At 38.5% G+C, this 27,044-nt stretch overlaps 2 protein-coding genes across 2 annotated transcripts; both read left to right on the forward strand.

The window, feature by feature from the left end:
* Positions 1-16,928, forward strand: LOC108325852 (pentatricopeptide repeat-containing protein At1g80270, mitochondrial). Its single transcript, XM_017558948.2, has 4 exons — positions 1-105; positions 355-883; positions 9,218-9,335; positions 15,594-16,928. Exons 1-4 carry the CDS (start codon positions 68-70, stop codon positions 16,721-16,723), a joined length of 1,815 nt encoding a protein of 604 aa, XP_017414437.2. The 5' UTR covers positions 1-67; the 3' UTR covers positions 16,724-16,928.
* Positions 16,929-20,502: 3,574 nt separating this feature from the next.
* Positions 20,503-24,255, forward strand: LOC108324011 (protein SIEVE ELEMENT OCCLUSION B). The gene is made up of 7 exons (XM_017556791.2): positions 20,503-20,779; positions 20,865-20,954; positions 21,085-21,518; positions 21,918-22,012; positions 22,466-22,599; positions 22,828-23,313; positions 23,409-24,255. The coding sequence occupies exons 1-7, from the start codon at positions 20,570-20,572 to the stop codon at positions 24,045-24,047; spliced, it is 2,088 nt and encodes a 695-aa protein (XP_017412280.1). The 5' UTR covers positions 20,503-20,569; the 3' UTR covers positions 24,048-24,255.
* The last annotated feature ends 2,789 nt before the right edge of the window (positions 24,256-27,044 follow it).

A 27,044-nucleotide genomic window follows, 5' to 3' on the forward strand; every position in this document is an offset into this window, starting at 1 on the left:
CACAGTAATATGTGTTAAGCTGGGAAAAAAACATAATTTCTCTCCCTTTCTCCTGGGCTCTGTTCTTATGATGTGGACCCTCCGACGAGCTTCTCTTTGTCTCAGGTAACCAACCAACTCACTCTCTTTCATTCAGACACAGATTCTCCAAATTACATTCAACACCAACTCTCCTTTCGTCTCCACCATCTTATGATTAAAGTTTAATCCTTCTGCGCACTGCCTGATTGTATCAATTGTTGTGAACTAGGTTTCTTAGTGCCTTTAGGCTAATGATTCTACCGAACTGTTGCTTTTATTTTTGTTTTTGCATCACAATCTGATTAGTTTATGCTTGTTTTTTTACTGTGGTAGGAGCCAAAGGTTTAATGCGGGAGCTACCCGTGCTCCTTGTGTCAATTTAGTGCCTACCACTTTTCTTGAAAATGAGCGTGGTATACACCAGTATCTTGACATCTCCTACGGTAGGTTTCTGTTAGCTGATGTGTTTTGCTCCACGGACATTGCTTCCCTGAATTTTGCTGTGGACTGGCGCGGGCTTTCCTCGCAAGCCGGAGCTAGCAGTACGAAAGAGGATGATGGTGAGCTGGAGGGTGGGAGTAATGATGAATCTGACGCGGACTTTTCTGATGGGGATGAGGAGAGTGAAAAACTACATGATGAGCTGGAGTTATCTGATGATGAGACTGGTCCAACCAAGAAACAATCACCAGATAAACAGTCTCAATCGGAACTATTCAAGGAAATTGTAAAAGCTCATAGTTTGTCAATTGATTCTGCTCTCGATAAGTGGGTCCAACAAGGGAAAGAACTAGGTCGGGAGGAGATCATGTTGGCCCTGCGCAATCTTCGGAAGGGTAAAATGTATGGGAGGGCTCTCCAGGTAAATTAGTGAAACTTTTATATGCCATCAATTTATCCAGCTAAACGTTTGGAATATTTTTCTTACAAATTTAGGTTGCCGTTGGCGTTTCAAGTTTATTGCTTGACATTTTCCATCCAGTTTCCTTGTTTACACCCTTGTGTTGTGACAGTTAGCAAATCTTTTTCTTAGATCCCTATGTATTCTGCTACCAACCCTTTTATGATATTTCCAGACGAACTTTATAAATATTTTTAATTTTGAATAGTTCTTTAAAGAACCTATACACTTTGTGAACACAAAGTGGATACCAAGCTCAATACCAAGTTTTAGCGTATTATTGTAGTGAATGCTGGAGGAAAAGTTAGGGTGGTATAAATCAGTACGTTAATAGGATTGTGAAGTCTTACAAGAAAGCATAGGATATGGAAAGTTAGGACAGAATTAGATATTGCTGTGACACTCATCAAAGAGAAAATGATAGAGGTGTGATTTAAATGTCTAAAGGTCTATGAATCTCGTAGTGGAAGTATTTCTGGGAATTTAATTTTAATTGAACGCAGTGCTATCATCTGATCTTGCAGTCAATCTCATATAATGGGAAAAGGATATTATTTTTTCTGCTCGCATGTGCACACCCATGTATTTATGTATGTTAAATATTACATATCCTGTTAATTAGGAACCTTGTGGCATTGGCCAGCATTGTCCATAAATTACTGTTGTAGATCTATAATCTCATTATGAAAATCATTCCCATGATCAGCCATCCTGCTACTGCACGTTTTTTGTCAGTTCCTGTTAACTACGATTGGTATCCTCTTCATCCTGCTTATGCACATTATCTACTGCATACAGTATTGAAACCAGGAATACACCATAAACGTTGGTTACCAATCTTTTTTTGGGTTGTGAATCTAGACAACTATTATCTTATCTTACAAGGTGCATCAATTGCTTCATGTGGAAGGACAAGTGGGTCGAATAATAATTGAATCATGGCTCGAGCTGCCACACTCTTAAGTAGAGAGCATTTCATTCTAACCATATACTATAACTTTTAGCTTTGTGGTAAGTACTCAATTCACTAATTGGTATCAAAATCAAGGTCATAAGGTCGATTTCTAGTGGGACAATTGTTTTAGAGGGATAGTTGCATTATTTTGTGGCATATTCATGGTGGGTAAATATGTGGCATAATTATACCATTTTAGTTTTGAAGTTCTGTACGATGATGTTTAAACTACGAGAATAATTATTAGGAAAATCACCCTAGGATTCCTTCTAGTATTTAAAATGAGTTTGAGATGTTGAGAGAAACCAAATACTCATGGGTTTTGTGGAAAAGTAATACTCAATACTTTGGGAATCATAACCAAGTTACAATTCCAAGCAGTTTCAATAATTTGAGGAAATCTTGTTCAAAATTGTAAATCAGATTAAGTGCTTTTACTCTTAGCTGAAATACATATCAGGCAAAAACTAAAGCAATAAAGTCTCCATTTATTCTAAAACGGATCTCATAGATACAGCAACCAAATTTGGAGCAAACTAACTAGACACCTCGTACAGAAAAGCCGATATTTCAAGCCAGTATTCCAAAACCAGAATTCAATTAATCAAAAGCTGTGTACAGAAACCCAAAATGGAATGATGGACAGTGCTAAAACAGGTTACGAGCATGGAATGCGTTTCCATACAATCAGCGGGAGGATTCTTTTTCTCAAAACTCACGTTAGTGGATAATAGTTTGAAAAACTCATTTCATCTTATATAGTTTAGATATTGATGAAACTATTCAGATAAAATTATTATTGGCATGGATTTGTTGGCTAGTTAGAGTTGAGCATACCCGTAACATAAATTGTAGAATTTCTTTAACTTATCTAGAACTTTTGTAGTTTGGTGCTCCATTCTTTCCAGGATTTTATAACTATGATTAGGACTGGGGAGTAGTTGTGTTTTTCCTGGCATATTTATGAGTTGCAAATGTTTTTAGAGGCACACTTTTTCCTTCAGTTGATAATAAATAGGCAATGTTTTGCACGAAGTGTTTTGTTCCATTAATGTGTTCTTTGTTGTGGTAATAACTGTCAGTGCGGCGCAGCAGAATGGTTAACGCGTTCAACAAACCAAAATGGGGTGAATTGGTTTCTTATATCAAATCGTTTTTTTAATAATTTTCTCAAATAAATATAAAAATTCCTTAAAAAAATTTAAACAAATTAAAAGAGTAAGGACGAGAGAAAATTGCACAAGTAATTTTTATTCTAGTCCGGATCACAGAGATCCTATATCCAGTTGTTAATATCAATTGAAAATTAACGCTTCACTAGCATAAACCAACAAACGGTTACAATTACAAAGAAAATAAACAAGTTGAAGGTTACAACACCTCTCTTGTTACCCCAAGAGATGAAATTCACTTTTCCTGTGACCCACAAGGGATAAACACCTCCTCTGAATCTTCACAAAGAATGAACACTTCCTTTGAATGCTTCACGAAGGATGACAAGCTTTCAACTAAGCAACAACAACAACACTCAATCACACTCTCTGTGAAAGTTCTTGCTCTATGCCAACAACAACAACACTCAATCACACTCGTTGTGAAAGTTCTCGCTCTATGCCAATAGCAACAACACTCAATCACACTCCCTGTGAAAGTTCTCGCTTTATGCCAACACGCCAAGTTCTCAAAGCCACAACACAAGGGTTTAGCAAACCCTAAAACACTTATCACCGCACACTGCAGATACGATTTTCCGAAATACACTTATTTCGTATTTTAGAATGAGAGTCCCAATCTAATTTATAGAGATCTATGAATGCTTCACGAAGGATGATAGGCTTTTAACTCAGCAATAGCAACAACACTCAATCACACTCTCTGTGAAAGTTTTCGCTCTATGCCAACAACAACAATACTCAATCACACTCGCTGTGAAAGTTCTCTCTCTATACCAACAACAACAACACTCAATCACACTCCCTGTAAAAGTTCTCACTCTATGCCAACACGCCAAGTTCTCAAAGCCACAACACAAGGGTTCAACAAACCCTAGAACACTTATCACCGCAACCTGCAGATAAGAATTTCGAAATACACTTTTTGCATGTTTCGTATTTCGTTTTTTAGAATGAGAGTCCCAATCTAATTTATAGAGATCTCACTCAAGGATACCTCCAAAAATCCGTTGTCAACTAATTAATGTGTGGTAATTGATTAGCATTTAATGAATGCACAACAGTAAAAAAACTTGCTTAAAAATTCTTATAATTGCTTGTGATAATCAATTATGGCAAGTCATAATTGATTGTTGATAATCGATAATCGATTATTATAAGTTGATAATCAATTATCTTGAGTATAAAATGAGGTTTTCTTATTCAAAATAAATTTTATCGCAGCCTAAGGCATAGAATCAAAGATAAACCACACCCTATACATAAATCTACTAAAGTACAAAAGTTTTAATATAAAAACAAGTCTTCATGGAGATCTTCCTGCAATTAGAGCACTTGAGACTTGACTTTTATGTCATGTGACTTCATTAGTTTTATTGTTTTAAAATAAAACTGGTTTATAGAACCAGTCCGTACTGTTCCGCTTTTATTGGTTAGTTGGCATACAACGTGGTTTTGTTTACCACAAAATATGCAGATACATTTCATTCAGTTTATCCATTCTGTTATTCTCCTAGGCTTATATAAGCCACACTCAATGCATTAATAAAAACAGAGTGTGTTGTTTCCTTCAAGCGTGAGTGTCTTTACTGCATTTAACAATTGGTACCAGAGCTCCAAAAGGGGCCTGATACAGGGGTGAGAGCGTAAAGAGTGGAAGTGAGTGTGAAAGTGCAGACAGTGAACCAGCCATGTCATCTGAAAAGTTTGCTCAGCCAGCCATTCCAAAGTTTGATGGCCATTATGATTTTTGGGCCATGACAATGGAGAACTTCCTAAGGAGTAAGGAAATGTGGCATCTTATTGAAGAAGGTATTCCAGTCTTTGTACCTGGAACTGTATTGACAGAGGCGCAACAGAAGATTATTGAAGAAGCCAAGCTCAAGGACTTGAATGTCAAGAATTTCTTGTTTCGAGCTATTGACAGAGAAATTCTTGAAACTATTATTAATAAATCAACTTCAAAAGAAATATGGAGCTCCATGCAGACAAAATATCAAGGGTCCACGCGAGTAAAAAGAGCAAACCTTCAAGCACTAAGAAGAGAGTTTGAATTACATACTATGAAAGAAGGAGAATCAGTTGACAACTACATAGGTAGACTTCTCCATATAGTTACCAAGATGAAATCAAATGGTGAAGAAATGAAAGAGAACACCATTGTCAGCAAAATACTCAGATCTTTGACATTGAAATTCAACTATGTTGTATGTTCGATAGAAGAGTCAAATGACTTGGATGTTTTAACCATAGATGAACTACACGGCAGTCTTTTGGTGCATGAACAGCGCATGCAAGACTTTCAAATAGAAGAACACGTTCTGAAGGTCACACATACAAATGACAATGGATCTTCTAGGGGCAGGGGCGGCAGAGGTGCATTTAGAGGAGGAGGCCGCAACAGAACAGGACGTGGAAGAGGTAGACAATCACTGAATAAATCACTCATTGAGTGCTTTAAATGTCACAAACTGGGTCACTTCCAATATGAGTGTCCAGATTATGCAGAACTTGATGAAGAAGACGAAGAACTTCTATTAGTGGCATATGAAGAACTTCATCACACCACACATGAGGACGTATGGTTTCTAGATTCCGGCTGCAGCAACCATATGACGGGAAGCAAAGAATGGTTTTCTGATTTTGAGGAAGGACTATGCAAAACTGTGAAACTTGGAAATAATACAACAATGAAAGTAGTTGGAAAAGGATGTATCCGAGTAAAAATACATGGTTTTACTCAGGTAATATCAGATGTTTATCTCGTCCCAGAGTTGAAGAATAATTTACTCAGTTTAGGCCAACTTCAAGAGAAGGGTTTATCCATCTTAATCCAGCAAGGCAGCTGTAAGATATTCCATCCAGAGAAAGGTTTGATTATACACTCTAAAATGAAGAGTAATAGAATGTTTTACGTGACAGCATGTGCAACACCCAAAGAGTCAATGTGTATGCAAACGAATAGCAGTTTCGATCAAGAAACACATCTATGGCACTGTCGGTTTTGTCATCTTAGCTATGGAGGGTTAAACACACTTGCAAGCAAAGAGATGGTCACAGGCCTTCCACCACTAAAATTCCAAAACAGAATTTGTGAAACATGTCTCATTGGCAAACAGAAAAGGGAGCCAAAACCAAAGAAATGCTTATGGAGAGCTTCAAAACAACTTCAGCTCATTCATGCTGACATTTGCGGTCCTATCACACCATCCTCGAATAGCAACAAGAGGTACATATTAACCTTCATTAATGATTTTTCTCGCAAAACTTGGATCTACTTTTTGCAAGAAAAATCCGAGGCTTTGACTATGTTCAAAAGATTCAAAGCAAGTGTTGAAAAGGAAGTCGATATGTGCATCACGTGTCTGAGGACCGATCGAGGAGGTGAGTTTACATCAATGGAGTTTGAAGAATTTTGCAAAACTCAAGGAATTTCTAGACAATTAACTGCTACCTACACGCCTCAGCAAAACGGAGTTGCTGAAAGGAAGAACAAGACAATCATGAATGCAGTACGGGCAACACTGAATGGGAAACAAGTTCCTAAAGCGTTTTGGCCTGAAGCAGCTAGATGGTGTGTGCATGTACAAAATAGAAGTCCAACCTCAGCAGTGGAACAGAAAACTCCCGAAGAAGTCTGGTGTGGTAAAAAGCCAAGAGTAGATTATTTTCGAGTCTTTGGTTGTGTAGCTCATGCTCACATACCCAATCAAAAGCGAAGCAAGCTCGACGACAAAAGCAAGCGCTGCGTGTTCTTGGGTGTTAGTGATGAATCCAAAGCTTACAAATTGTTTGATCCTTTAACAAAGAAGGTCATCATAAGTCGAGATGTCATCTTTGAAGAAGACAAAAGCTGGGACTGGGAAGGACCAAAAGAAACGTCTAGCACTGATGTTCTGGACTGGGATGAACAGATGTTTGAAGCTAGAAAAGAAGATTCAAGATCTGCACAACAGGAAGGAAATGGGAGTATCACGATCGCGGTATCCTCGAGCGATCCAAATGACAACTCAAATGAAACTATTCTTCCACTAGGAGAGGACGTTGATGAACGTGCAACACAAGTCCAAGGGAGGGCAACGCGACAGAGAAGAGAACCAGTTTGGATGGCAGATTACACCCATTTTTCTGAAGAAGCTGATCTCATGGCATTAATGTTGGCTGAACATGGAGGTGATCCTCATTCTTACAAGGAAGCTTCTCAAAGTATAAAATGGAGAGAAGCAATGAATGCAGAGATCCAAGCAATTGAGAAAAACAAAACATGGGAACTCACTGATGCTCCAACAGGAATCACACCTATTGGGGTCAAATGGGTTTTTAAAACAAAACTCAATGAACATGGGAATATTGAGAAACACAAGGCTCGGTTGGTAGCAAAAGGGTACTCACAGCAGTATGGCGTGGATTACACTGAAGTTTTTGCTCCCGTAGCAAGGCTTGATACCGTGCGAGTACTTTTAGCCATAGCAGCCCAACATAAATGGGAGGTATTTCAACTAGATGTCAAGAGTGCATTTCTTCATGGTGAGCTCAAAGAAGAAGTGTACATACAACAACCCGAAGGTTTTGTTAAGGAAGGCAAAGAAGATAAAGTATATAGATTGAGAAAGGCATTATATGGTCTTAAACAAGCTCCAAGAGCTTGGTACAGCAGAATTGAGGCACACTTTGTCAAAGAACAGTTTGAAAAATGTCCCAGTGAGCACACCTTGTTTACCAAGAAAAGTGGAGACAACATCCTAATAGTTAGTCTTTATGTAGATGATTTGATTTATACTGGAAGTGATAGAAGCATGTGTGAACAATTTAAAGGCTCAATGATGCTGGAGTTTGATATGACTGACTTGGGAAGAATGAGATACTTTCTCGGCATAGAAGTAATTCAGAGTAAAGCTGGTCTCTTTATTTGTCAACGTAGATATGCTCAAACAATATTGGCACGATTCAACATGGCAAATTGCAATTCAGTAAGAAATCCTATTGTTCCTGGGACAAATCTATCAAAAGATGAGGAAGGCACTAGAGTGGATGCCATGCAGTATAGACAAGCAGTAGGTTGCCTCATGTACTTAACTGTAACTCGCCCAGACTTAATGTTTGGAGTAAGTTTGATCAGCAGGTTTATGGCAGATCCAAAAGAGTCACACTGGTCAGCAATAAAACGACTTCTGCGATATGTAAAAGGGACCACAGAGTATGGGATTTTTTATAAAACAGAAACAGGAAACACAAGTCTTATAGCCTATACGGATAGTAATTATGCAGGGGATCTGGATGATCGCAGAAGCACCTCAGGTCTAGTATTGAAGATTGGATCTGGAGCTATATCATGGGCCTCCAAGAAGCAGCCTATTGTCAGCTTATCCACCACAGAAGCTGAATATATTGCTGCAGCTTCTTGTGCTTGCCAATGTATTTGGATAAGAAGAATTCTAGATCAGCTTGGAACAGAAGAACAAGAAGCAACCAGCACAATTATACTTTGTGACAACAGCTCTACCATTCAGCTGTCTAAGAATCCAGTCTTTCATGGGAAAAGCAAACACATTGCAGTGAGATTCCATTTTCTCAGAGATCTTGTAAGGGATGAAGTTGTGAAGTTAAGTTATTGCAAATCAGAAGATCAAGTTGCAGACATCATGACAAAGCCAGTGAAACTTGACAGGTTTGAGAAGCTCCGAGACATGCTTGGAGTAATGCGAGTCAGTGAAATAAACTAGATGCATATGCATCTAGCTTAAGGGAGGGATTGTCACGTGACTTCATTAGTTTTATTGTTTTAAAATAAAACTGGTTTATAGAACCAGTCCGTACTGTTCCGCTTTTATTGGTTAGTTGGCATACAACGTGGTTTTGTTTACCACAAAATATGCAGATACATTTCATTCAGTTTATCCATTCTGTTATTCTCCTAGGCTTATATAAGCCACACTCAATGCATTAATAAAAACAGAGTGTGTTGTTTCCTTCAAGCGTGAGTGTCTTTACTGCATTTAACATTTTAGACATCATCAAAATTTATGCTCTTCAGCTTTATGCTAACAATAACTATGGTATCTGTTTAATTTACGAATTGACATTGATGATGTATAATAACCTTTGTTAAGTTTCTGGTTTTTCAATATAATGCTTTATGCTGTAATGTTTTCTTTATTGGAGCTGTAGCTCTTTCAGTGGTTAGAGTCAAACAAGAAGCTTGAATTTGGTGAAAGAGATTATGTTTCTAAACTCGATTTGATTGCCAAGTTACATGGCCTCCAAAAGGCAGAGAAATACATTGAGAGTGTTACGTGTCTGACCACGTAACTTGCCTTTCACTGTAAACGTACGTACTCAAATGAATGGAAAATCTTTATTATTGAGACTAGGGTAATCACAAACACAACCAATGACTGGGAGCAGGTTCTCCTTCAGTCACACGAGAGCATAACCTCTCTAACAATACTTCCAATAATCAAAACATATCCCCTAACCTCTAGGTACCCTCTATTAATAATATTAATCACTCCTTCCAGAAATGGTAAGGAATAATTACTAGTAATTATTGGACAGAATCATTCTGTCCTTATTTACTGCATTTATTACTAATTAACTCCGCTGACCGCCTCTTGAATTCCCGCCTGATCTTCCGCTTGCCATTTAGACGAACGCTGTCGCTCCTCTTCGCTGCTGACGCTCGTCTTTATTTAGGACGCTCGTCCCGGTTAGGACGCTCGTCCTTGCCCATTGTTGGGACGCTCGTCCATGTTAGGACGTTCGTCCTCGCCCATCGTTGGGACGCTCGTCTTCGTCCTTATTTACTGCATTTATTACTAATTAACTCCGCTGACCGCCTCTTGAATTCCCGCCTGATCTTCCGCTTGCCATTTAGACGAACGCTGTCGCTCCTCTTCGCTGCTGACGCTCGTCTTTATTTAGGACGCTCGTCCCGGTTAGGACGCTCGTCCTTGCCCATTGTTGGGACGCTCGTCTTCGCCCCTTGCTCCGGACGTTCGTCCATGTTCTGCTCGTCCTCGCCCATAGTTGGGTCGCTCGTCCTCGCCCCTTGCTCTGGACGTTCGTCCATGTTAGGACGTTCGTCCTTTCCCTTCTCCCTCCTATATCGCCTTCTCTCATACACTCGCCAGGCCCTAACATTACCCACCCCCTGAAGATCAACCTTGTCCCCAAGGTTGAAGTCGGGATATTGGTCTTGAATGGTGAGGGCATCTTCCCATGTAGCCTCGTCAGGATCTCCCTCTTGCCATTCGACCAGGACTTCCTGGCGTACGTCCTCCCCCTGGTGCACTTGCCTCCTGTCCAGCACTCTGACCGGTCGCGGAGACGCTGCCTCCATCTCTAAGTCCATTGGTAACTCCTGTTCGACCCGATGATCCCCTACTGCCTTCTTTAGCTGCGACACATGGAACACGGGGTGTATTCTTGCAGACTCGGGTAATTGCAGCTTAAATGCGACTGCCCCTACCTGCTGGATGACCAGGAACGGTCCAAAATAACGAGCGGCTAATTTAGAATGTACTGTGGACGACATCGTAGTCTGCCTGTGCGGACGAATCTTCAGATAGACCCAATCTCCCACCCCAACTTGGGACGGCTTCCGTGCCTTGTCAGCCTGCCGCACCATTAACTCTTGAGCCCTGGCCAGATGAAACTTGAGCTGATGGAGTGCTTCATCTCTGGTCTGTAGTTCCTGATTGACTGCTTCCACTAAGGTCTCCCCTGGAACGAACCTATGCAGTGAAGGAGGCGGCCGTCCATAGACTGTTTCAAAAGGGGTGCATTTGGCTGACTCCTGATAGCTGGTGTTGTACCAGTATTCGGCCCACGGTAATACGACGCTCCAGCCCTTGGGTTGTTCGGAACAAAAACATCTCAAATACCCCTCCAATATCCTGTTGACCACCTCCGTCTGCCCATCGGTTTCAGGATGGTAGGCTGTGCTCATCTGTAGTTGAGTGCCTTGCAATTTGAACAACTCCTTCCAGAAATTACTCAGGAACAGTGGATCCCGGTCACTGACTATAGATAAAGGCACCCCATGCAACCTGACGATCTCCTTCACAAAGACCTCGGCTATGGTGCGTGCAGAATACGAGTGTTTTAAGGGTATGAAGTGGCCGTATTTGCTGAGACGGTCCACTACCACTAATACTGCATCATACCCTTTTGACTTGGGTAATTTGACAATAAAATCCATGCTTATCTCCTCCCAAATTGCGTTGGGGATGGGTAGCGGTTGTAGCAGTCCTTGCGGAGATGATGTCAAATATTTATGTTGTTGACATACCAGACAGCTTGCAACGAACTCGGTCACGGCTTTCTTCATTCCTACCCAATACAGGGACTGTGCCACCTTGCGGTACGTTCGGTAAACTCCTGAGTGACCTCCGGTCTGAGTGGTATGGAATTCCGCTATCAACTTGGGCACCCAGGCCGAACGCGCTGACAGTACGAGCCTCCCTTTATAATGCAAACGCTCGTTTTCCAGTGTGAACGAGGGGTGGGAATTTGGGTCTTTTCTCAAATCCCCAATCACCTTCCTTAACTCTTCATCCTCCTCGACTTCTTGCAAGACTTCCGCGAAATCCTGCCAGTAGGGACGAGCAATCACCGTCAATTCCTTTTCCTCCGGCCGATTCTCCTCCTCCCTCCTTGATAGGGCGTCCGCGACCTTGTTGGTAACCCCTGATTTGTACACAATTTCAAAGTCGTACCCCAGGAGCTTTGCAAGCCAATTCTGCTGATTCTGAGTGGTGATGCGCTGTTCCAACAGGTACTTCAAACTTCTCTGGTCCGTGTGCACCACAAACCGCTGTCCCAAAAGGTAGGGCCTCCAGTGTTGTATGGCTAACACCAGTGCCATTAATTCCTTCTCGTATATTGACTTCCTTAGGGAACCCTCAGATAACGCTTTGCTAAAGAAAGCTATGGGCTGCTTCCCTTGCATGAGGACCGCCCCTATCCCTCGTCCAGATGCGTCACATTCAATGTGGAAAGGCTGCTCAAAGTCAGGTAGGATCAGCACCGGAGCGGACGTCATTGCCTTCTTTAATCTGGACATGGCCTCCTCGGCCTGCTCCGTCCAGGCGAACTGCCCCTTTTTGAGGAGATCGGTCAGGGGTTTGGCGATCTTCCCATAATCCTTCACAAACCTTCTGTAATATCCTGTCAGCCCCAAAAATCCCCTCAATGCCTTCACCGTCTTTGGTTGTTCCCACTCCAGTATGGCCCGTATTTTGTCCTCATCCATTTCTACACCTCTTGCTGAGATCCGGTGTCCGAGATACCCTATTTGAGTTCTACCGAACTCACATTTCTTCTTGTTGGCTACCCATCGGTTTGTCACCAGTTCACCTAGCACTGTGTCTACGTGCACTAAGTGCTCCTCCCATGAACGACTATATACCAGTATATCATCAAAAAATACCAGGACGAACTTCCGCAGATATGGTTGCAACAGGCTGTTCATGGCACTCTGGAAAGTGGCCGGTGCGTTGGTTAGACCGAACGGCATTACCATGAACTCATAGTGACCTTGGTGTGTCCGGAAAGCCGTTTTCTCTATGTCGCCTCCTCCCATTCGTATCTGGTGATAGCCGGACTTCAAATCCACTTTTGAAAAATAGCTGGCCCCTCTCAATTCGTCTAACAATTCTTCTATTAGGGGAATAGGAAATTTATCAGGGACAGTAGCTCGGTTTAAGGCCTTGTAATCCACACAAAATCTCCAGCTGCCATCCTTCTTCTTGACCAAGATCACCGGACTCGAATAAGGGCTGTTGCTCGACCTTATAACGCCCGCCTTCAACATTTCTGCTACCTGCTTCTCAATCTCCCCTTTCATCACATGGGGATATCGGTATGGCCTTACATTCACTGGGTCCGTCCCTTCTTTTAAGGGGATTTGATGCACCATCCCCCTATCTGGTGGTAGGCCGTTCGGCTCCTGGAATACGTCCCTGTGTCGTTCCAGAACTCGCCTCATGTCGCTCGCTTGCTTTCTTGTTAACTCTGGACCGAACGTCTCTTCTTCTTGAGCGTGTGGTCTTTGCTCCTCAGATTTTTCGGTCACCCCAAGCTCCCATACTAGCAACCAGACCTCCACTTCTTTCATCTTAAGCAAGGCTGCAGGCTCTACCAGTGTCCGAGTTAGAGTTGGGTCGCCTTTAATTATCACTTTTCGCCCTGCCTGAACGTACGCCATTGTTAGCTGGCCCCAGTTCAGTGTTACTTCACCCAGCTTGGCCAACCATTCTACTCCTAATATTACATCCACCCCTCCCAATTCGAACAGGTGGAATCGTTCCTGGATCACTGCCTCACCCATAGCGATCGTTACTGATTCACAACAACCCCGCGTTTCCTTCTTCTGCCCATCCCCCAAGCTCACTCTATACGGTTGAGTGTCTACTACTGGTAATGCCAGATCTTCTACCAACTTCCTGCTTATGAAGTTGTGGCTGGCGCCACTATCAATCAGAATTAATACTTGCCGCGTTCCTATTTGTCCATGCAACTTCATCGTCTTGGGCTGGGTAAGCCCGCCTGCCGAGAAGGCAGATAACTCCATGTGATCGAGTTCGACCTCCTCTTCCTCTTCTCCTCCTGGATCCTCGTCCTCTGCTAAGATTAGCATTCGTAAACTCCTTTCTGGGCACCGATGCCCTGGGCCGAAAGGTCCTCCACACCTGAAACACCTCCCTTCTTCCCTTCGTTTGACGTACTCTGCGTACGGTAAGTCCCGTACGTTCCTGCCTTGCGTGTTCGTGAACGTGCGTTCGCCTTCTCTCCTTGGAACTCCTTCCTTGCCTCCCGTGCGTCCTCCTTCCACAGGTACCGTTCGGTTTTGATTGTAACGGTTGGGTTCCGTTTTTATCAATGCCCCACTCGGTTTTCCCCACGTCTGCCCTTTGCTGACGATCTCCCCGCCTGTCCGCGTGCCTGCTTGGAAAGCTTCCACGTCCCTTGCTAGTCTCATGGTTTCCATTAAATCCGTCGCGTCGAGCAACCGAAGTTGGTTGCGGATCCCCTCCTGCAGACCAGCCATGAAATATCCCATCAACTGAGCTTCGGGTATCCTTTCTGCTTGGCCCACCAGCACTTCGAATTCCTGAATATACTCCCCCACGGACCCTGACTGTTTGCAGGATGCCAACCTCTCAAAAACTGTCCCTCGGTTTCTACCGCCAAACCGTACCACCAATGCTTCCTTTAAACCTGCCCACGAACGGTTTCTGGCCTTCTCCCTCCAAAACCGGAACCAATGCCCTGCAATTCCTTCCATGCTGATGAATGCCAGCCGCAATTTTTCGTCCTCGGGTACTCCTTGTAGTTCGAAAAATTTTTCGGCTCTATAGATCCAATTCATGGGATCATTGCCTTCGAACATGGGTAACTCGACCCTCCGCCTCCAAAACGGCTGCTCCTCTCGGGGTCCTCCCTCAGGGCCTCCGCCTTCCCCCACGTCCTCATCATTTCTTCTTCCATTGACCGATCCTTGGCTACCATCCAGGTTTCCATCGTACCGTCGACCTCGCTCCCCTATCACCCTTACCAGTTCCTGTACTGCAGCTTCCAGCCCTCCCATGGATATTTCCATGGACTCCATCCTCCCTTCCACCGCGTTCACCCTTCCTTCCATGATGCTTGGTTCCCCGTAATTGAGATCCGGCAGGTCGGACCAATTGTTACGTGTCTGACCACGTAACTTGCCTTTCACTGTAAACGTACGTACTCAAATGAATGGAAAATCTTTATTATTGAGACTAGGGTAATCACAAACACAACCAATGACTGGGAGCAGGTTCTCCTTCAGTCACACGAGAGCATAACCTCTCTAACAATACTTCCAATAATCAAAACATATCCCCTAACCTCTAGGTACCCTCTATTAATAATATTAATCACTCCTTCCGGAAATGGTAAGGAATAATTACTAGTAATTATTGGACAGAATCATTCTGTCCTTATTTACTGCATTTATTACTAATTAACTCCGCTGACCGCCTCTTGAATTCCCGCCTGATCTTCCGCTTGCCATTTAGACGAACGCTGTCGCTCCTCTTCGCTGCTGACGCTCGTCTTTATTTAGGACGCTCGTCCCGGTTAGGACGCTCGTCCTTGCCCATTGTTGGGACGCTCGTCCATGTTAGGACGTTCGTCCTCGCCCATCGTTGGGACGCTCGTCTTCGTCCTTATTTACTGCATTTATTACTAATTAACTCCGCTGACCGCCTCTTGAATTCCCGCCTGATCTTCCGCTTGCCATTTAGACGAACGCTGTCGCTCCTCTTCGCTGCTGACGCTCGTCTTTATTTAGGACGCTCGTCCCGGTTAGGACGCTCGTCCTTGCCCATTGTTGGGACGCTCGTCTTCGCCCCTTGCTCCGGACGTTCGTCCATGTTCTGCTCGTCCTCGCCCATAGTTGGGTCGCTCGTCCTCGCCCCTTGCTACTCTGGACGTTCGTCCATGTTAGGACGTTCGTCCTTTCCCTTCTCCCTCCTATATCGCCTTCTCTCATACACTCGCCAGGCCCTAACAGAGAGTGTTCCAGAATCTTTTAGAGGTGAGCTATTATACCGAACGCTGCTGGCTAACTGTGCTGGTCGGAGCAATATAATGGCAACTGAGAGAATATTCAACAAAATGAAAGACTTGAATTTTCCACTTACATCATTTACTTGTAACCAGTTGCTGCTTTTGTACAAGAATTTGAACAAGCAGAAAATGGCTGATGTGTTACTACTGATGGAAAAAGAGAATGTCAAACCTTGTATCTTTACTTACAGACTCTTATTAGACACGAAGGGCCACTTCAATGATATTGCTGGAATGGAGCAAGTATTGGAGACAATGAAGGTGGAAGGGATTGAGCCAGACATCCAAATTCAGGAACTCTTGGCTAAACATTACACCAAAGCTGGGCTCAATGAAAAGGCTGAAACTGTACTGAAGGAGATAGAAGGTGAAAACTTGAAAGAGAATCGGTGGCTATGTGCAACATTAATTCGTCTTTATGCAAACCTGGGAAAGGCCAATGAAGTGGAGAGAATTTGGAAGGTTTGTGAATCAAGTCCTGGGGTTGATGACTGCCTTGCTGCAGTTGAAGCTTGGGGAAAGTTAAAGAAAATTGAAGAAGCTGAATCAATTTTTGATAGGGCGTCAAAGAAATGGAAACTTAATTCCAAGAAATACTCGGTTCTTCTGATGATTTATGCAAATAATAATATGCTAAAGAAGGGTAAGGATCTTATTAAGCGAATGGCAGATAGTGGGATCAATATAGGCCCTTTTTCCTGGAATGCACTTGTGAAACTGTATATCGAAGCAGGTGAAGTTGAAAAGGCAGACTCTATTTTGCAGAAGGCAATCCAACGGTATAATATGCGACCAATGTTTAGCACCTATATGACTATTTTATGGCAGTATTCAAGAAGGGGCGACGTCCATAACTCGGAGAAGATTTTTCATGCAATGAGAAGTTCTGGATATACATCTCGAATAAGTCAGTTCGAAGCTCTGATACAGGCATATAGAAACGCCAAGGTTCCAGCTTATGGTATTAGAGAGAGGATGAAATCTGATAACATATTTCCCAACAAATCAGTGGCTAACCGGTTGGTTGAAGTTGAAGCATTTAAGAAAAAAGCACTTTCCGATTTACTTGATTGAGAAAATTGGTATATTCGGTAGTATGTGACAGTTGTTTCTACTCTTTCAATGCAACTGTTATATTGTTAGTTAGTAGAATTGCAGATTGCACAATCTAAGTTTGGATGTTTAGTCTTGTACTGCTATTTACATGTTAGATGCAGTTTTGCATTTAAGCATATATATTAATGTTTTAGGTCCTGGTTTTAGGATTCTGTAACGTCAATTGGTTGTGAAGCTTTCTTTTTTAGTTAGACGCTACAATCTTTTTACACATAGGATAAAAAGACAGTAGATAAATGCTTTTCGTAGCAGTATTTATAGTATCTAGTCGAAACGAAAAAAATATTTAATATTAGCATTTTCAAACTTGATTTTTTTCGGCCAAGAAGTTTTAGTTCAGTTGTTATAAGCTACCTGCTATCAAATACGATTCATTTTCCCGAATTGAAGGAATAAACAACCTTGTAACTTTCAGGGATGTTTAGGCAAGCCGATTTTGATGGCATATGTTGTTTTATGAGTTGTGTTTGAAATGGATTTAATTTATTGCCTTGATTTTTATTTACAGTTTTGAATGTTTATTCACTCAACAAAGTTTATTATTAGGTTAGCCCAAATAGAACTGAGATTCTGATGAATTTATAAATATATCAATTCATGCTATGTTAATATGGAGAAACATAATATTACTACAAGATATATTAATGCATTAAATATATTTTGACCTCTGACAATTTGGTAATTTGATTTAGTTGGTCTATTAATTTGGTTATTCATTAAAATGTCATTTAAAGTAATCAATCAATTTCTAGGCATCAATCACCTTATATTTAACATCTGTTATGCTTAGTTAATTGGGTTAGGTTGAGATACAGATAAATGAAATTGCAGTCCACGACAATATTACATTTGAATTGAAATTAATACGATGTGCAATTTAATTTCAAGCTCTCCACAAATACAAGTACATTATTATGATTAAAAAGTACACTATTGTCTTTATACAAATAAATTATGAAAAGTAGGAGTTAAATTTAACTTGATAGTCTTTTAAATAATCAGGAGTGCGTTTCGCTCTGCTACATCTTCTAAGAGAACTATTCTCAAGTTGGTTTTCAGGAGAAACAGTGACATCACTATTAGCAGTATTATCATGAAAAACATATGGACTACATAGATTTGAGAATTGTATAAAGACAGAAACATATGTTGTTATGATCACTAGGATTATTTAAACTAGGAAAAATATCTTCAAAGAAAATGACATTACGACAAATTTTTACGTCATTATTGTTAACTTAATTAACTGTAGTTATTTTTTTGAAACAAAGTAAAATAAAAAGAAAGAAAACCCAGTTTCTAAAAAGCAAATATTTTTAAAACTTTCTTCTTAGTGCTTTTTCTTTTGAATTTAAAATTCAAACAAAATATATGAAAACCAAAATAGCTTTGCCCGGTAGGTACATGGCAAATATTCATATGATATATCACCTGAAAAGTATAAATGAAGGACCATATGTCCTAAGACATTAATTAACAAAATATCCCATAATAAAGGGTTTTAGATCTTAATTTTTACTTTCTATTTTAGCAATTGACGTGCATTATTCAGAAGCTCTGAACAACCTTTGATACATTTCTGTAAAGCAACATGCTCTCACAACAATTAGTATCTGTAAAGTCTTTTATGTTCTTAATAAAGACTTCTATGTTCTTAATTCAGACGTCTTTCCTTCAACTTTGGATATGCAACTTCCTTACTTTATCTCCTTTTTCTTAAATAACAAAATCAGGTTTAGACCACTGATCATCGAATGTAGAATTATTTTTTAATGGTTTTTTTCCCTTAATACTGTTATATTGAGTCCATCTTGAACAAGTTAATCATTCATAATTGAATCAAACATTGGGCGTTGGAAACTGATAGTTTCTGAGAAGGAAAATAACCTAAAAACACTATCATTAAATAAAGATAATTTTTATGCATACTTATAAGTAAAAAATACATTAAAGATGTCAACAATTAAATAATATCTATCATGGGACTTTTAAAAATATTATATACAGTTCTAATATTTCTAATGTTTTTTTTTATAATATATTTTAAGCGCTGCATGTTATTATTACCTCTACTTTATATTTTGTTGAATTATTCTCCTCTAAATAACAACTTTTGTAATAAGTGGTAGAATTTAAATATATGATTTCTTGATTCATTCTACACATTTAAATTCAAGAACATCAAGAGACAAGACACTGCAACAGTTAGATATTTCAGCGAGAAGATCGATGTAAGTTTCTCCAAACCATTTAATAGAAAAAAATAAAAAAAAAGTAATTTTTTTATAATTTAAAATAACTTATATATAAATTAAAATTATCATTTATTATTTTAGGTTTTATAAAAAATCTTATTCTAGTTATCTAATTCTTGATACCATATATTTGTGTCCAGTGGAAAAATATCATTACTCTGAATGTTGATAATTTATCAAATTCAACATTAGTTTCTTTAATATTATTATTACCTTCTATATTAAATAAACTAATGTTGAATTTGATTCTAATATCTTAAATACAGTCTTGAATTTATAAAAATAGGATTAAAAGATGAGATCATAAAGAATATTTATCTAGGTTTGTGAACGAAATTAGTCAATCTCTCTCTTTCTCTCTGCCTCTCTCTCTCTCTCTCTCTCTCTCTCTCTCTCTATATATATATATATATATATATATATATATATATATATATATATATATATATATATATATATATTTCAGACCAGTAAATTGAAAAAATTAAGGTTTTACAAAGGTTTCTACAAAGATTTTCTAAACTATTTATATTTGGATCTTTGTTGATAAACAGTTCTGATCATTTATTTATTGTAATTGATAAAACATTGTGTTTTCTTCCATATATATATAATTTATGATTCCAATGATTATGTTGGGTACAAAACTTCATTCAAAGACAAGAATAAAGTAAGATTTGAAATGCTTTTCCGCTTTTGGTAATAATATCAGTAGCTAGAACAGGAAGAAGTAAATGATAAGATTTAAATTAAGCACCTAAAATGGCAAAAATCCATTAATGTACACTCTTTTAAAGCATTTCCATATATATATATATATATATATATATATATATATATATATATATATATATATATATATATATATATATATATATATATATATATATATATATATATATATATATATAAAAGTTTGAGAGTCTCGGTAATATTTTTCTTCTCATAGTGCCACATAATTTAACAGTTCCAGAAAATAATTTAGTTTTATAGTGAGTTTTAAACAGTTGTTAATTATCTAATTTTGAATTTAAGTATTAAAAGATAAGATGACTGGAGACATCACATCACATGATCATTCATTAATACTATCGAAGTGATGTGATCCTGTGCATGCAGGTTACGTTACTACTACATATCGGATGAGCCCATGGAGACAAAAGAAGATGATGGTATCCGTTGCTAGCTTGTGGCACTCTTCTGATGAACATTCGCTTCCTTTAACCTTTAGTAACACACAATTATTCCTTCCTTCTACATTTTGAGAACAAACATACCCTCTCCTTTTCTAAAGCAAAAGCTGCACCAAATCATCACCAAATCTCCAAACAATCCCTCCTCACATCATATCAATTACTTACTCACATGGCTAAACGGTAAAATCCATCATCCATGTCACAAAAAGAGTTGCCTCTTAGGTTCTCTCTGCTAAAGCACTTGCTGCAACTGTAAACTCTTACTCACTCTAACTGTTATAAATAGGCCAAGCAGTGAGACCAGAACCCACAACTTGCATCAAAACCTAAGAGATACAAAGAGAGCATCAACAATGGCATTGGCAACTTCACTTATCCCAGCAACCCCTTTGCTTCAAACCAACACTTTGAACCCTTTGGGTTGGACTGATGATCAGATCCTTGAGAAAGTCTACATCACTCACGTCCACACCGCTGAAAGGTACGATGTGGAATCGCTTTTCAACGTTACTTCCAACGTCATCAAGCGTGCTACCGCAGTTGCCGACAGCGTTGCTGTTAAGGTAATTAAACTTCAATTCATGAATCTATATACATTGATCGCTTCCACAAACATATGTGTTTAATCGTTTTCCATTTCTTTTGCAGACTGGCACACCCGTTGGTCTCATTGAAGACAAGGTTGCTCTGTCCACTTTCGATCCACCGTTCCTTAAACTCAAGCATATTGCTTCTCAGGTCAATAATTCTGCAGCACAGTATTCATTACTACTACTCCTTCTTATTGGATTATTATTTTACTTTGCCACTACCAATCTTTTCTATATGCATATCCATGTATTCTTAGTAATTAGTTTTGAGAGTGCAGATGATGAACACACCTCATGGCGAGCATCACGCGCATGAGACAGCAATGTCGATACTTGACCAGCTGAGAAGCTACTCGTGGGATGGAAAAGCAATACTAGTTCTAGCTGCTTTGGCTTTGGAATATGGAAATTTTTGGCATCTTGTCCAGGTTCCAACGGGAGACCATCTTGGAAGATCACTGGCACAGATGAATCGAGTTCACATCGTGGAGAGGAACAGGCAAGCCGTTGCTGACTACAACATTTTGGTGAAGAACTTGCTGATCGCAGTTGAGTGCATCACTGAGTTGGAGAGGCTCTCCACCAAAGGTTATGACTTGAAGGATGTCCCAGCTTTGGCCGAAGCCATGCAAGAGATCCCTGTTGCTGTCTACTGGGCAATCATCACCACTGTTGTTTGTGCTAATCATTTTGACTTCTTCCTTGGTGAATCGTAAGTTCATCCTCACACTAATTAGATATACTTCATTAGGTTATGCGTGCCTATGATCTCAACCTGCAATCATGTTATATGTAATTCATTTTTTCACATCTTCATAATTTCTCTTAGATCATAGTATATGCTCCTAAAACAACAATTGTCTAATTATTAATCTCTTTTTTTGTCTAAGTATTACAACAACGACACTGGCATTTTCTGTTTGCTTTTGTTCGTGGCTGTCACATGGTACCTTGTATTAATAAATTGAGGAATTCATGGAATAGTTTATATATAGATATACTGATAAGTTTTATCTCAATGCTATTTTTTTTTTTCGATTCCTCTTATTATTATAAACTTGATTATATAAATAACATTGCTCATATATATATTGCAATCACTTTCGTGCAGAGATGACAGATATGAAATAGCTAATTTCGACGATAAGCTTTCCGCCGTTATCAGCAAATTGAAGGCGAATCTGACCAGGAGCAGAAAGAAAATAGGTTTGGGAAAAAAACTATGATCAACCCCATTTTAGTGAGCATTATTAGGTTGGTGTGATAAGAGATAAGAAAGAAAAAAACATTAAAAATGAGAAGGTAATAGATACCAAAATGTTAAGGAACGTGAAGAAAGAAAGAGAAATATAAAAAAATAGAGTTAAAACATATGATATAAGAAAATAATGTTTCCAAGAGCTGTGTAATCAGAAAAACATGATCCATCTGTTATAAAGTGTGGAAGTATTTAATATAAATTAAAATGCAGTTACACTTTTTGTTTAGTTTTTCTGAAATCATCAATTGAAAATAACTTAAAATCAATTTCTTGTATAACCACTTGTGATATTAATTAATTGCCATCTCAAATGTTTACCTTTTAATAACAATGGCATGTAAGGATAAATATAAATAGAAATTCAATGCTGATAAGGATCGGCTGTGTAATTATTTCAGGTGACCTAGAAGACTACTGGAGGCGTAAGAAGTTGCTCCAAACCCCCACAGAAATTGTAGAGGTTATCAAGGTTCTTATCTACCACAACGATGTTCACGACCCACATGTGTACGATGGTCTCACTAGACAAATGGTAAGTAACTATTTCAGGATATCATCATCCCACAATATAAATCTTTTATGATTTCACAAAAAAAATACTAATGGTAAAAGAAGACGCTAATGAAGTGTCATGTAAGTATTGTGAGATTGGTCCTGATCATATAATAGTTTCTGTATGTTTGTCATTACTTGAGTTGGTGTACGATGATGTCCCTTTGAAACATGAGCTTATTATTTTGTTTTTAAACCTAAAAAACAGGTTAGCATCGAAGTGTTTAGGAAGAAACACGTGTTGCTGTTCATTTCTGGCTTGGACAGCATCAGAGATGAGATTCGGCTGCTGCAATCAATCTACGAGGGATTGCAAGAAGATCCTAAGGAAGTGAAAGGATACAGGAAAGAGGACTTCAGGATCTTGTGGCTGCCCGTGGTGGAAGACTGGAATCTTCTGCACAGGGCAGAGTACGATAGTCTGAAGCTAGAAATGCCATGGTACGTGGTGGAATACTTCTTTCCCTTAGCAGGAATCAGACTCATAAGAGAGGACTTGAACTACAAGAACAAGCCCATCATCCCTGTGCTGAACCCTCAGGGAAGGGTTGTGAACTACAATGCCATGCACATGATTTTCGTGTGGGGCATCGATGCCTTCCCCTTCAGACCGTCTGACGATGATGTCCTTACCCAGAAGTGGAACTGGTTCTGGGCCGAAATGAAGAAAGTCAATCCCAGACTCCAAGACATTGTAAGTGCATCAAAACTAGAAAAAGCTTGAGCGTTAATTGTTAACATTGTTGATTATGTTTGAGTGTTGAAAACGGAAATAAACTTGTGAAACAGATCAAAGCGGACAGTTTCATCTTCATCTACGGAGGCAATGACAAGAAGTGGATGCAAGAGTTCACACTGGCAGTGGAGAAAATCAAAAGGCACGAGATCATCAAGAGGGCAGACGCAGTGATAGAGCACTACCCATTCGGAAAGGAAGATCCGAGGATCGTTCCTCGGTTCTGGGTTGGCATAGAGAGCTTGTTCGCGAACATGATTCAGAAGACACACAAGGACCCGACAATTGACGAGATAAAGAGCTTGCTGATCCTGAAACAGAAGCAACCGGGGTGGGTTCTGCTGAGCAAAGGGTCGAACGTGAAGCTTCTGGGGAAAGGGGAAGCAATGCTGGCGACTGCAGGAGATTTTGAAATATGGAAAGAGAAGGTGCTTGAGAAAGCAGGATTTGACGTTGCTTTCAAGGAATACTACGAGCAGAAGCGGCGCGGTTACCCTCAGGAATGTTCCCACATGCAGTTGGCTAACTACCCTGCTGACATTCTCCACCCTATTAACTGCCCTGATACTGGTTGTGGCAGATCCATGGAGATTGCTTCTGTCAGTTACAAGTGCTGCCATGGTCACACTCACAACCAGGCTGAAGTTCCTGAGAGTGGCGATGTCATGATTGAGAAGAAGTACGCTTCTTAATCGATTCATCGTCATGAGTTTTGTGGAATTCACTTCTTGCACTGCTGCTTTATTATCATCTTATCATTTTTATACGTGTCAGCTGTTGCCATGAAGCCTCTTCTGTGCCCTTCTGTGGTTGAAAATAATGGCTTCAAACAGCTTCTGTTTGTTTTTCTGAATTGATTTTGATTCAATTTAAGAGATACCTTGGGCTTGCACAAAATCAGACTATTCTACTTTCTTCTCCTCTGTTCTTTTTTTCTCTTTGTTCCCCATAATTTATTTATATGTTGATATTTTAACAACTTTTCTTATAACAGACGATATATTAAAATAAAAGTAAAATATTAATATTTTACTTATCATAATTTCTTGGAAATACACCAAATTCCATTAGATCTTGGATGACTACGATGAGGCGGAGACAAGTTTCATTATCTCATACCCATCTCTAAAAGAATTTTATCATCAAACTCATATTCAAATCCAACGGTATCAAAATTTTATCTAATTTTCATACCTATTCGGACAACGGGTATATATACTTGTTTTCTTATTGTTTCAATATAAATTAATTAATTTTTATAAAATAATAAAAAATTATAAACACAATATTATCATATATTTAATATCAAAAGGAAATATTTTTGTCTTTTCAATATCAAATATTTAGAAGTAAATTATAATTGTATACATTTCAAATTAAGAGTACTAAATAAAATTTCAATGAGAACCAAAACATTTATTAAATTTGTAAACTTTAATGAAAGAAAGTTAATAAAATTTAAAAGTATTTTTTAGAAATTAAGAAAGGAAAACATATATTCAAATTAAAAATATTTTAAGTCTCTTTATTTCATTATTTAAATTCTAGTTGTACTGTACGACTGGACGGCATGAACGACAAGAAATAGTGACGCTCGGTAAGGATGGTCGGTCTGCGACAAATAACAAATCAATCCCACGAAGATTAAGGTAAATCATGATTAAGGGTAATGGACCGGGATTGAGCCGATATTAAGATATCGTTAATCTTAGGCTCACGCCAAAAACTATAAATATAGGTCAAAGGGGAGAGGTAGGTGGTTGCATTTATTACTGTTACATTGAATTGCCGAACAAATTTAACAAGTACACCTCTAGATGGTGAAGCGAAAGAAGAGATCAGAGCGTATGATCGGACGACTTTAAAGCGAAGGAGGTGACTAGAGAGCGTGACCAGACGACTTTCACGAGCAAATTATGAAGGTGTTTAGAGTGACTCGACCCCACAATCGAACACTAGTGAAATCTCTTTTCTTTTTACATTAATTAATAAAAAATATAATACACCATTCCAACCAAATTACGCAAATAACAAAGATTAGACTAATAATAATTAAAATTTAACATAAATACTTATCTTTTGAATGTCATTATATATTGGATAATGATGAATAATATTCATAATAATCACATTAAATTATTATATTATAATAAATAAAATTAAAAAAAAATATCAAATGTGTCTTATGAACTATATGATAGATGATTGAATAAAATCGCATAAAAATAAATATATAATTAAAGATAAAAAACTTTTTAAATATCAAATACTTGTTGAGAAATAAATAATGAGGACAAGTTCCAAAAATGCCCTGAGGAACAAATTTATTTCCTATCCCTAATCTCATGTACAGCCTTTCATGTGCCCTTAACCTCATGTATAGCCTTTCATACTTCCACTGCACTTGGCGATTAGCCATTTTTTTAATTCTTTCTTTCTTTTGAAAAATAAAATAAAATAAGATAATATGATGTTAAATTAAATAAAACAACAAAAGCAAATGTAATATTCTTTTACTATAAAAAGATCATATAAAACCTAGTTAAAATTTGTACCTATACAACATATATAAAAGTAACATTACCATCTCAAATGTCTTTTGGACAATTGATTTTATACGATATCGATACTTTAAATTTTTTATAAAATAATTATAAAGACATTGTCAAGTTTGTTGCGATAATGTCTGAGCTAAAGTAGTCTCACTGGGATGACCATGCCTACGGTGGACTCCGTGCACGTAAAAGCCTGGAATCATAATGCTACTCACTTAAGGAAAATGGTTTTTTTTTACAACTTTTTTACATATAATTGGTCTGTTTTAAACATTTTTAAAAAATAAATATTCAAACTTACTAATAAAATAGTGATATATAACTTATTATTAAAAATTTATTAAAAAAGTTGTTAATATAATTAGTTAATTCTTTTTTATCTTGGGATCATATGTTTTGTGGTGATGGTATAACTTATAAATAAAATTATTTTATTTTATTTCTTTTTCTAAAAAATTATAAAAAAGTTTAGTCCAATCAAAATCTATTCATAACTTCACACTTTTCAGTTATGGAAACTCACTGTGTTGTTATTATAAAAATAGTAATTTTACTATGCGTATTAGGATCTGGTTCTTTATTTTGTCGGCGTCGATTTGATTTCATGGAATAACTTTGCCCAACATAGTTCTTGCCCTAACCTTTGGTCGGTCTTTCTCAAGGAAAATGTTTCGGTGAAATCTTATCATTCAAATGGAAAAAATGATAAACCTAACAAATTATAAATTGACCAAATTGTAGGGACCACGAGATTTTAAATGTATTCTTTATGAATGAGCACAAGTTTTAATGATGAAAATTTCACCGCAAAATAAGAACAAGCAATTAAACTGAGTGATTGAGCCTTCAATTGCTAAATGGAAAATGTTTTTTTAACAACTCAAAAAGGGATTCTTCTTCTTCATCTCAGCAACTTGAAATCTCTCCCTATCTTACTAAATATAATATTTAGAAAAATCTATCTAGCTTTCAAGTTAATAAAGTATTATATATTTGAAAGGATATATACGGGTAATGAATTCATGTATGTTGCATCTCTTTCAAAGAACATCAAACAAAGTGCTTTCAAGTTACTTATATTTTATTTGCTGATAGCTTTTAATTGACGACATCAAATTTTTTATTATATATTTC

This window comes from Vigna angularis, chromosome 3 (assembly GCF_016808095.1).
Source record: "Vigna angularis cultivar LongXiaoDou No.4 chromosome 3, ASM1680809v1, whole genome shotgun sequence".
NCBI lineage: Eukaryota > Viridiplantae > Streptophyta > Magnoliopsida > Fabales > Fabaceae > Vigna > Vigna angularis.

Bases quoted from the DNA above. Each gene is read 5' to 3' on its own strand.
- LOC108325852 (XM_017558948.2), top strand. From the start codon at position 68: ATGATGTGGACCCTCCGACGAGCTTCTCTTTGTCTCAG. The intron at 106-354 runs GTAACCAACCAA...TTACTGTGGTAG, and splicing joins CGAGCTTCTCTTTGTCTCAG to GAGCCAAAGGTTTAATGCGG. The intron at 9,336-15,593 runs GTGTTACGTGTC...AGGCCCTAACAG, and splicing joins GGCAGAGAAATACATTGAGA to AGAGTGTTCCAGAATCTTTT.
- LOC108324011 (XM_017556791.2), top strand. From the start codon at position 20,570: ATGGCATTGGCAACTTCACTTATCCCAGCAACCCCTTTGCTTCAAACC. The intron at 21,519-21,917 runs GTAAGTTCATCC...ACTTTCGTGCAG, and splicing joins GACTTCTTCCTTGGTGAATC to AGATGACAGATATGAAATAG. The intron at 23,314-23,408 runs GTAAGTGCATCA...CTTGTGAAACAG, and splicing joins ATCCCAGACTCCAAGACATT to ATCAAAGCGGACAGTTTCAT.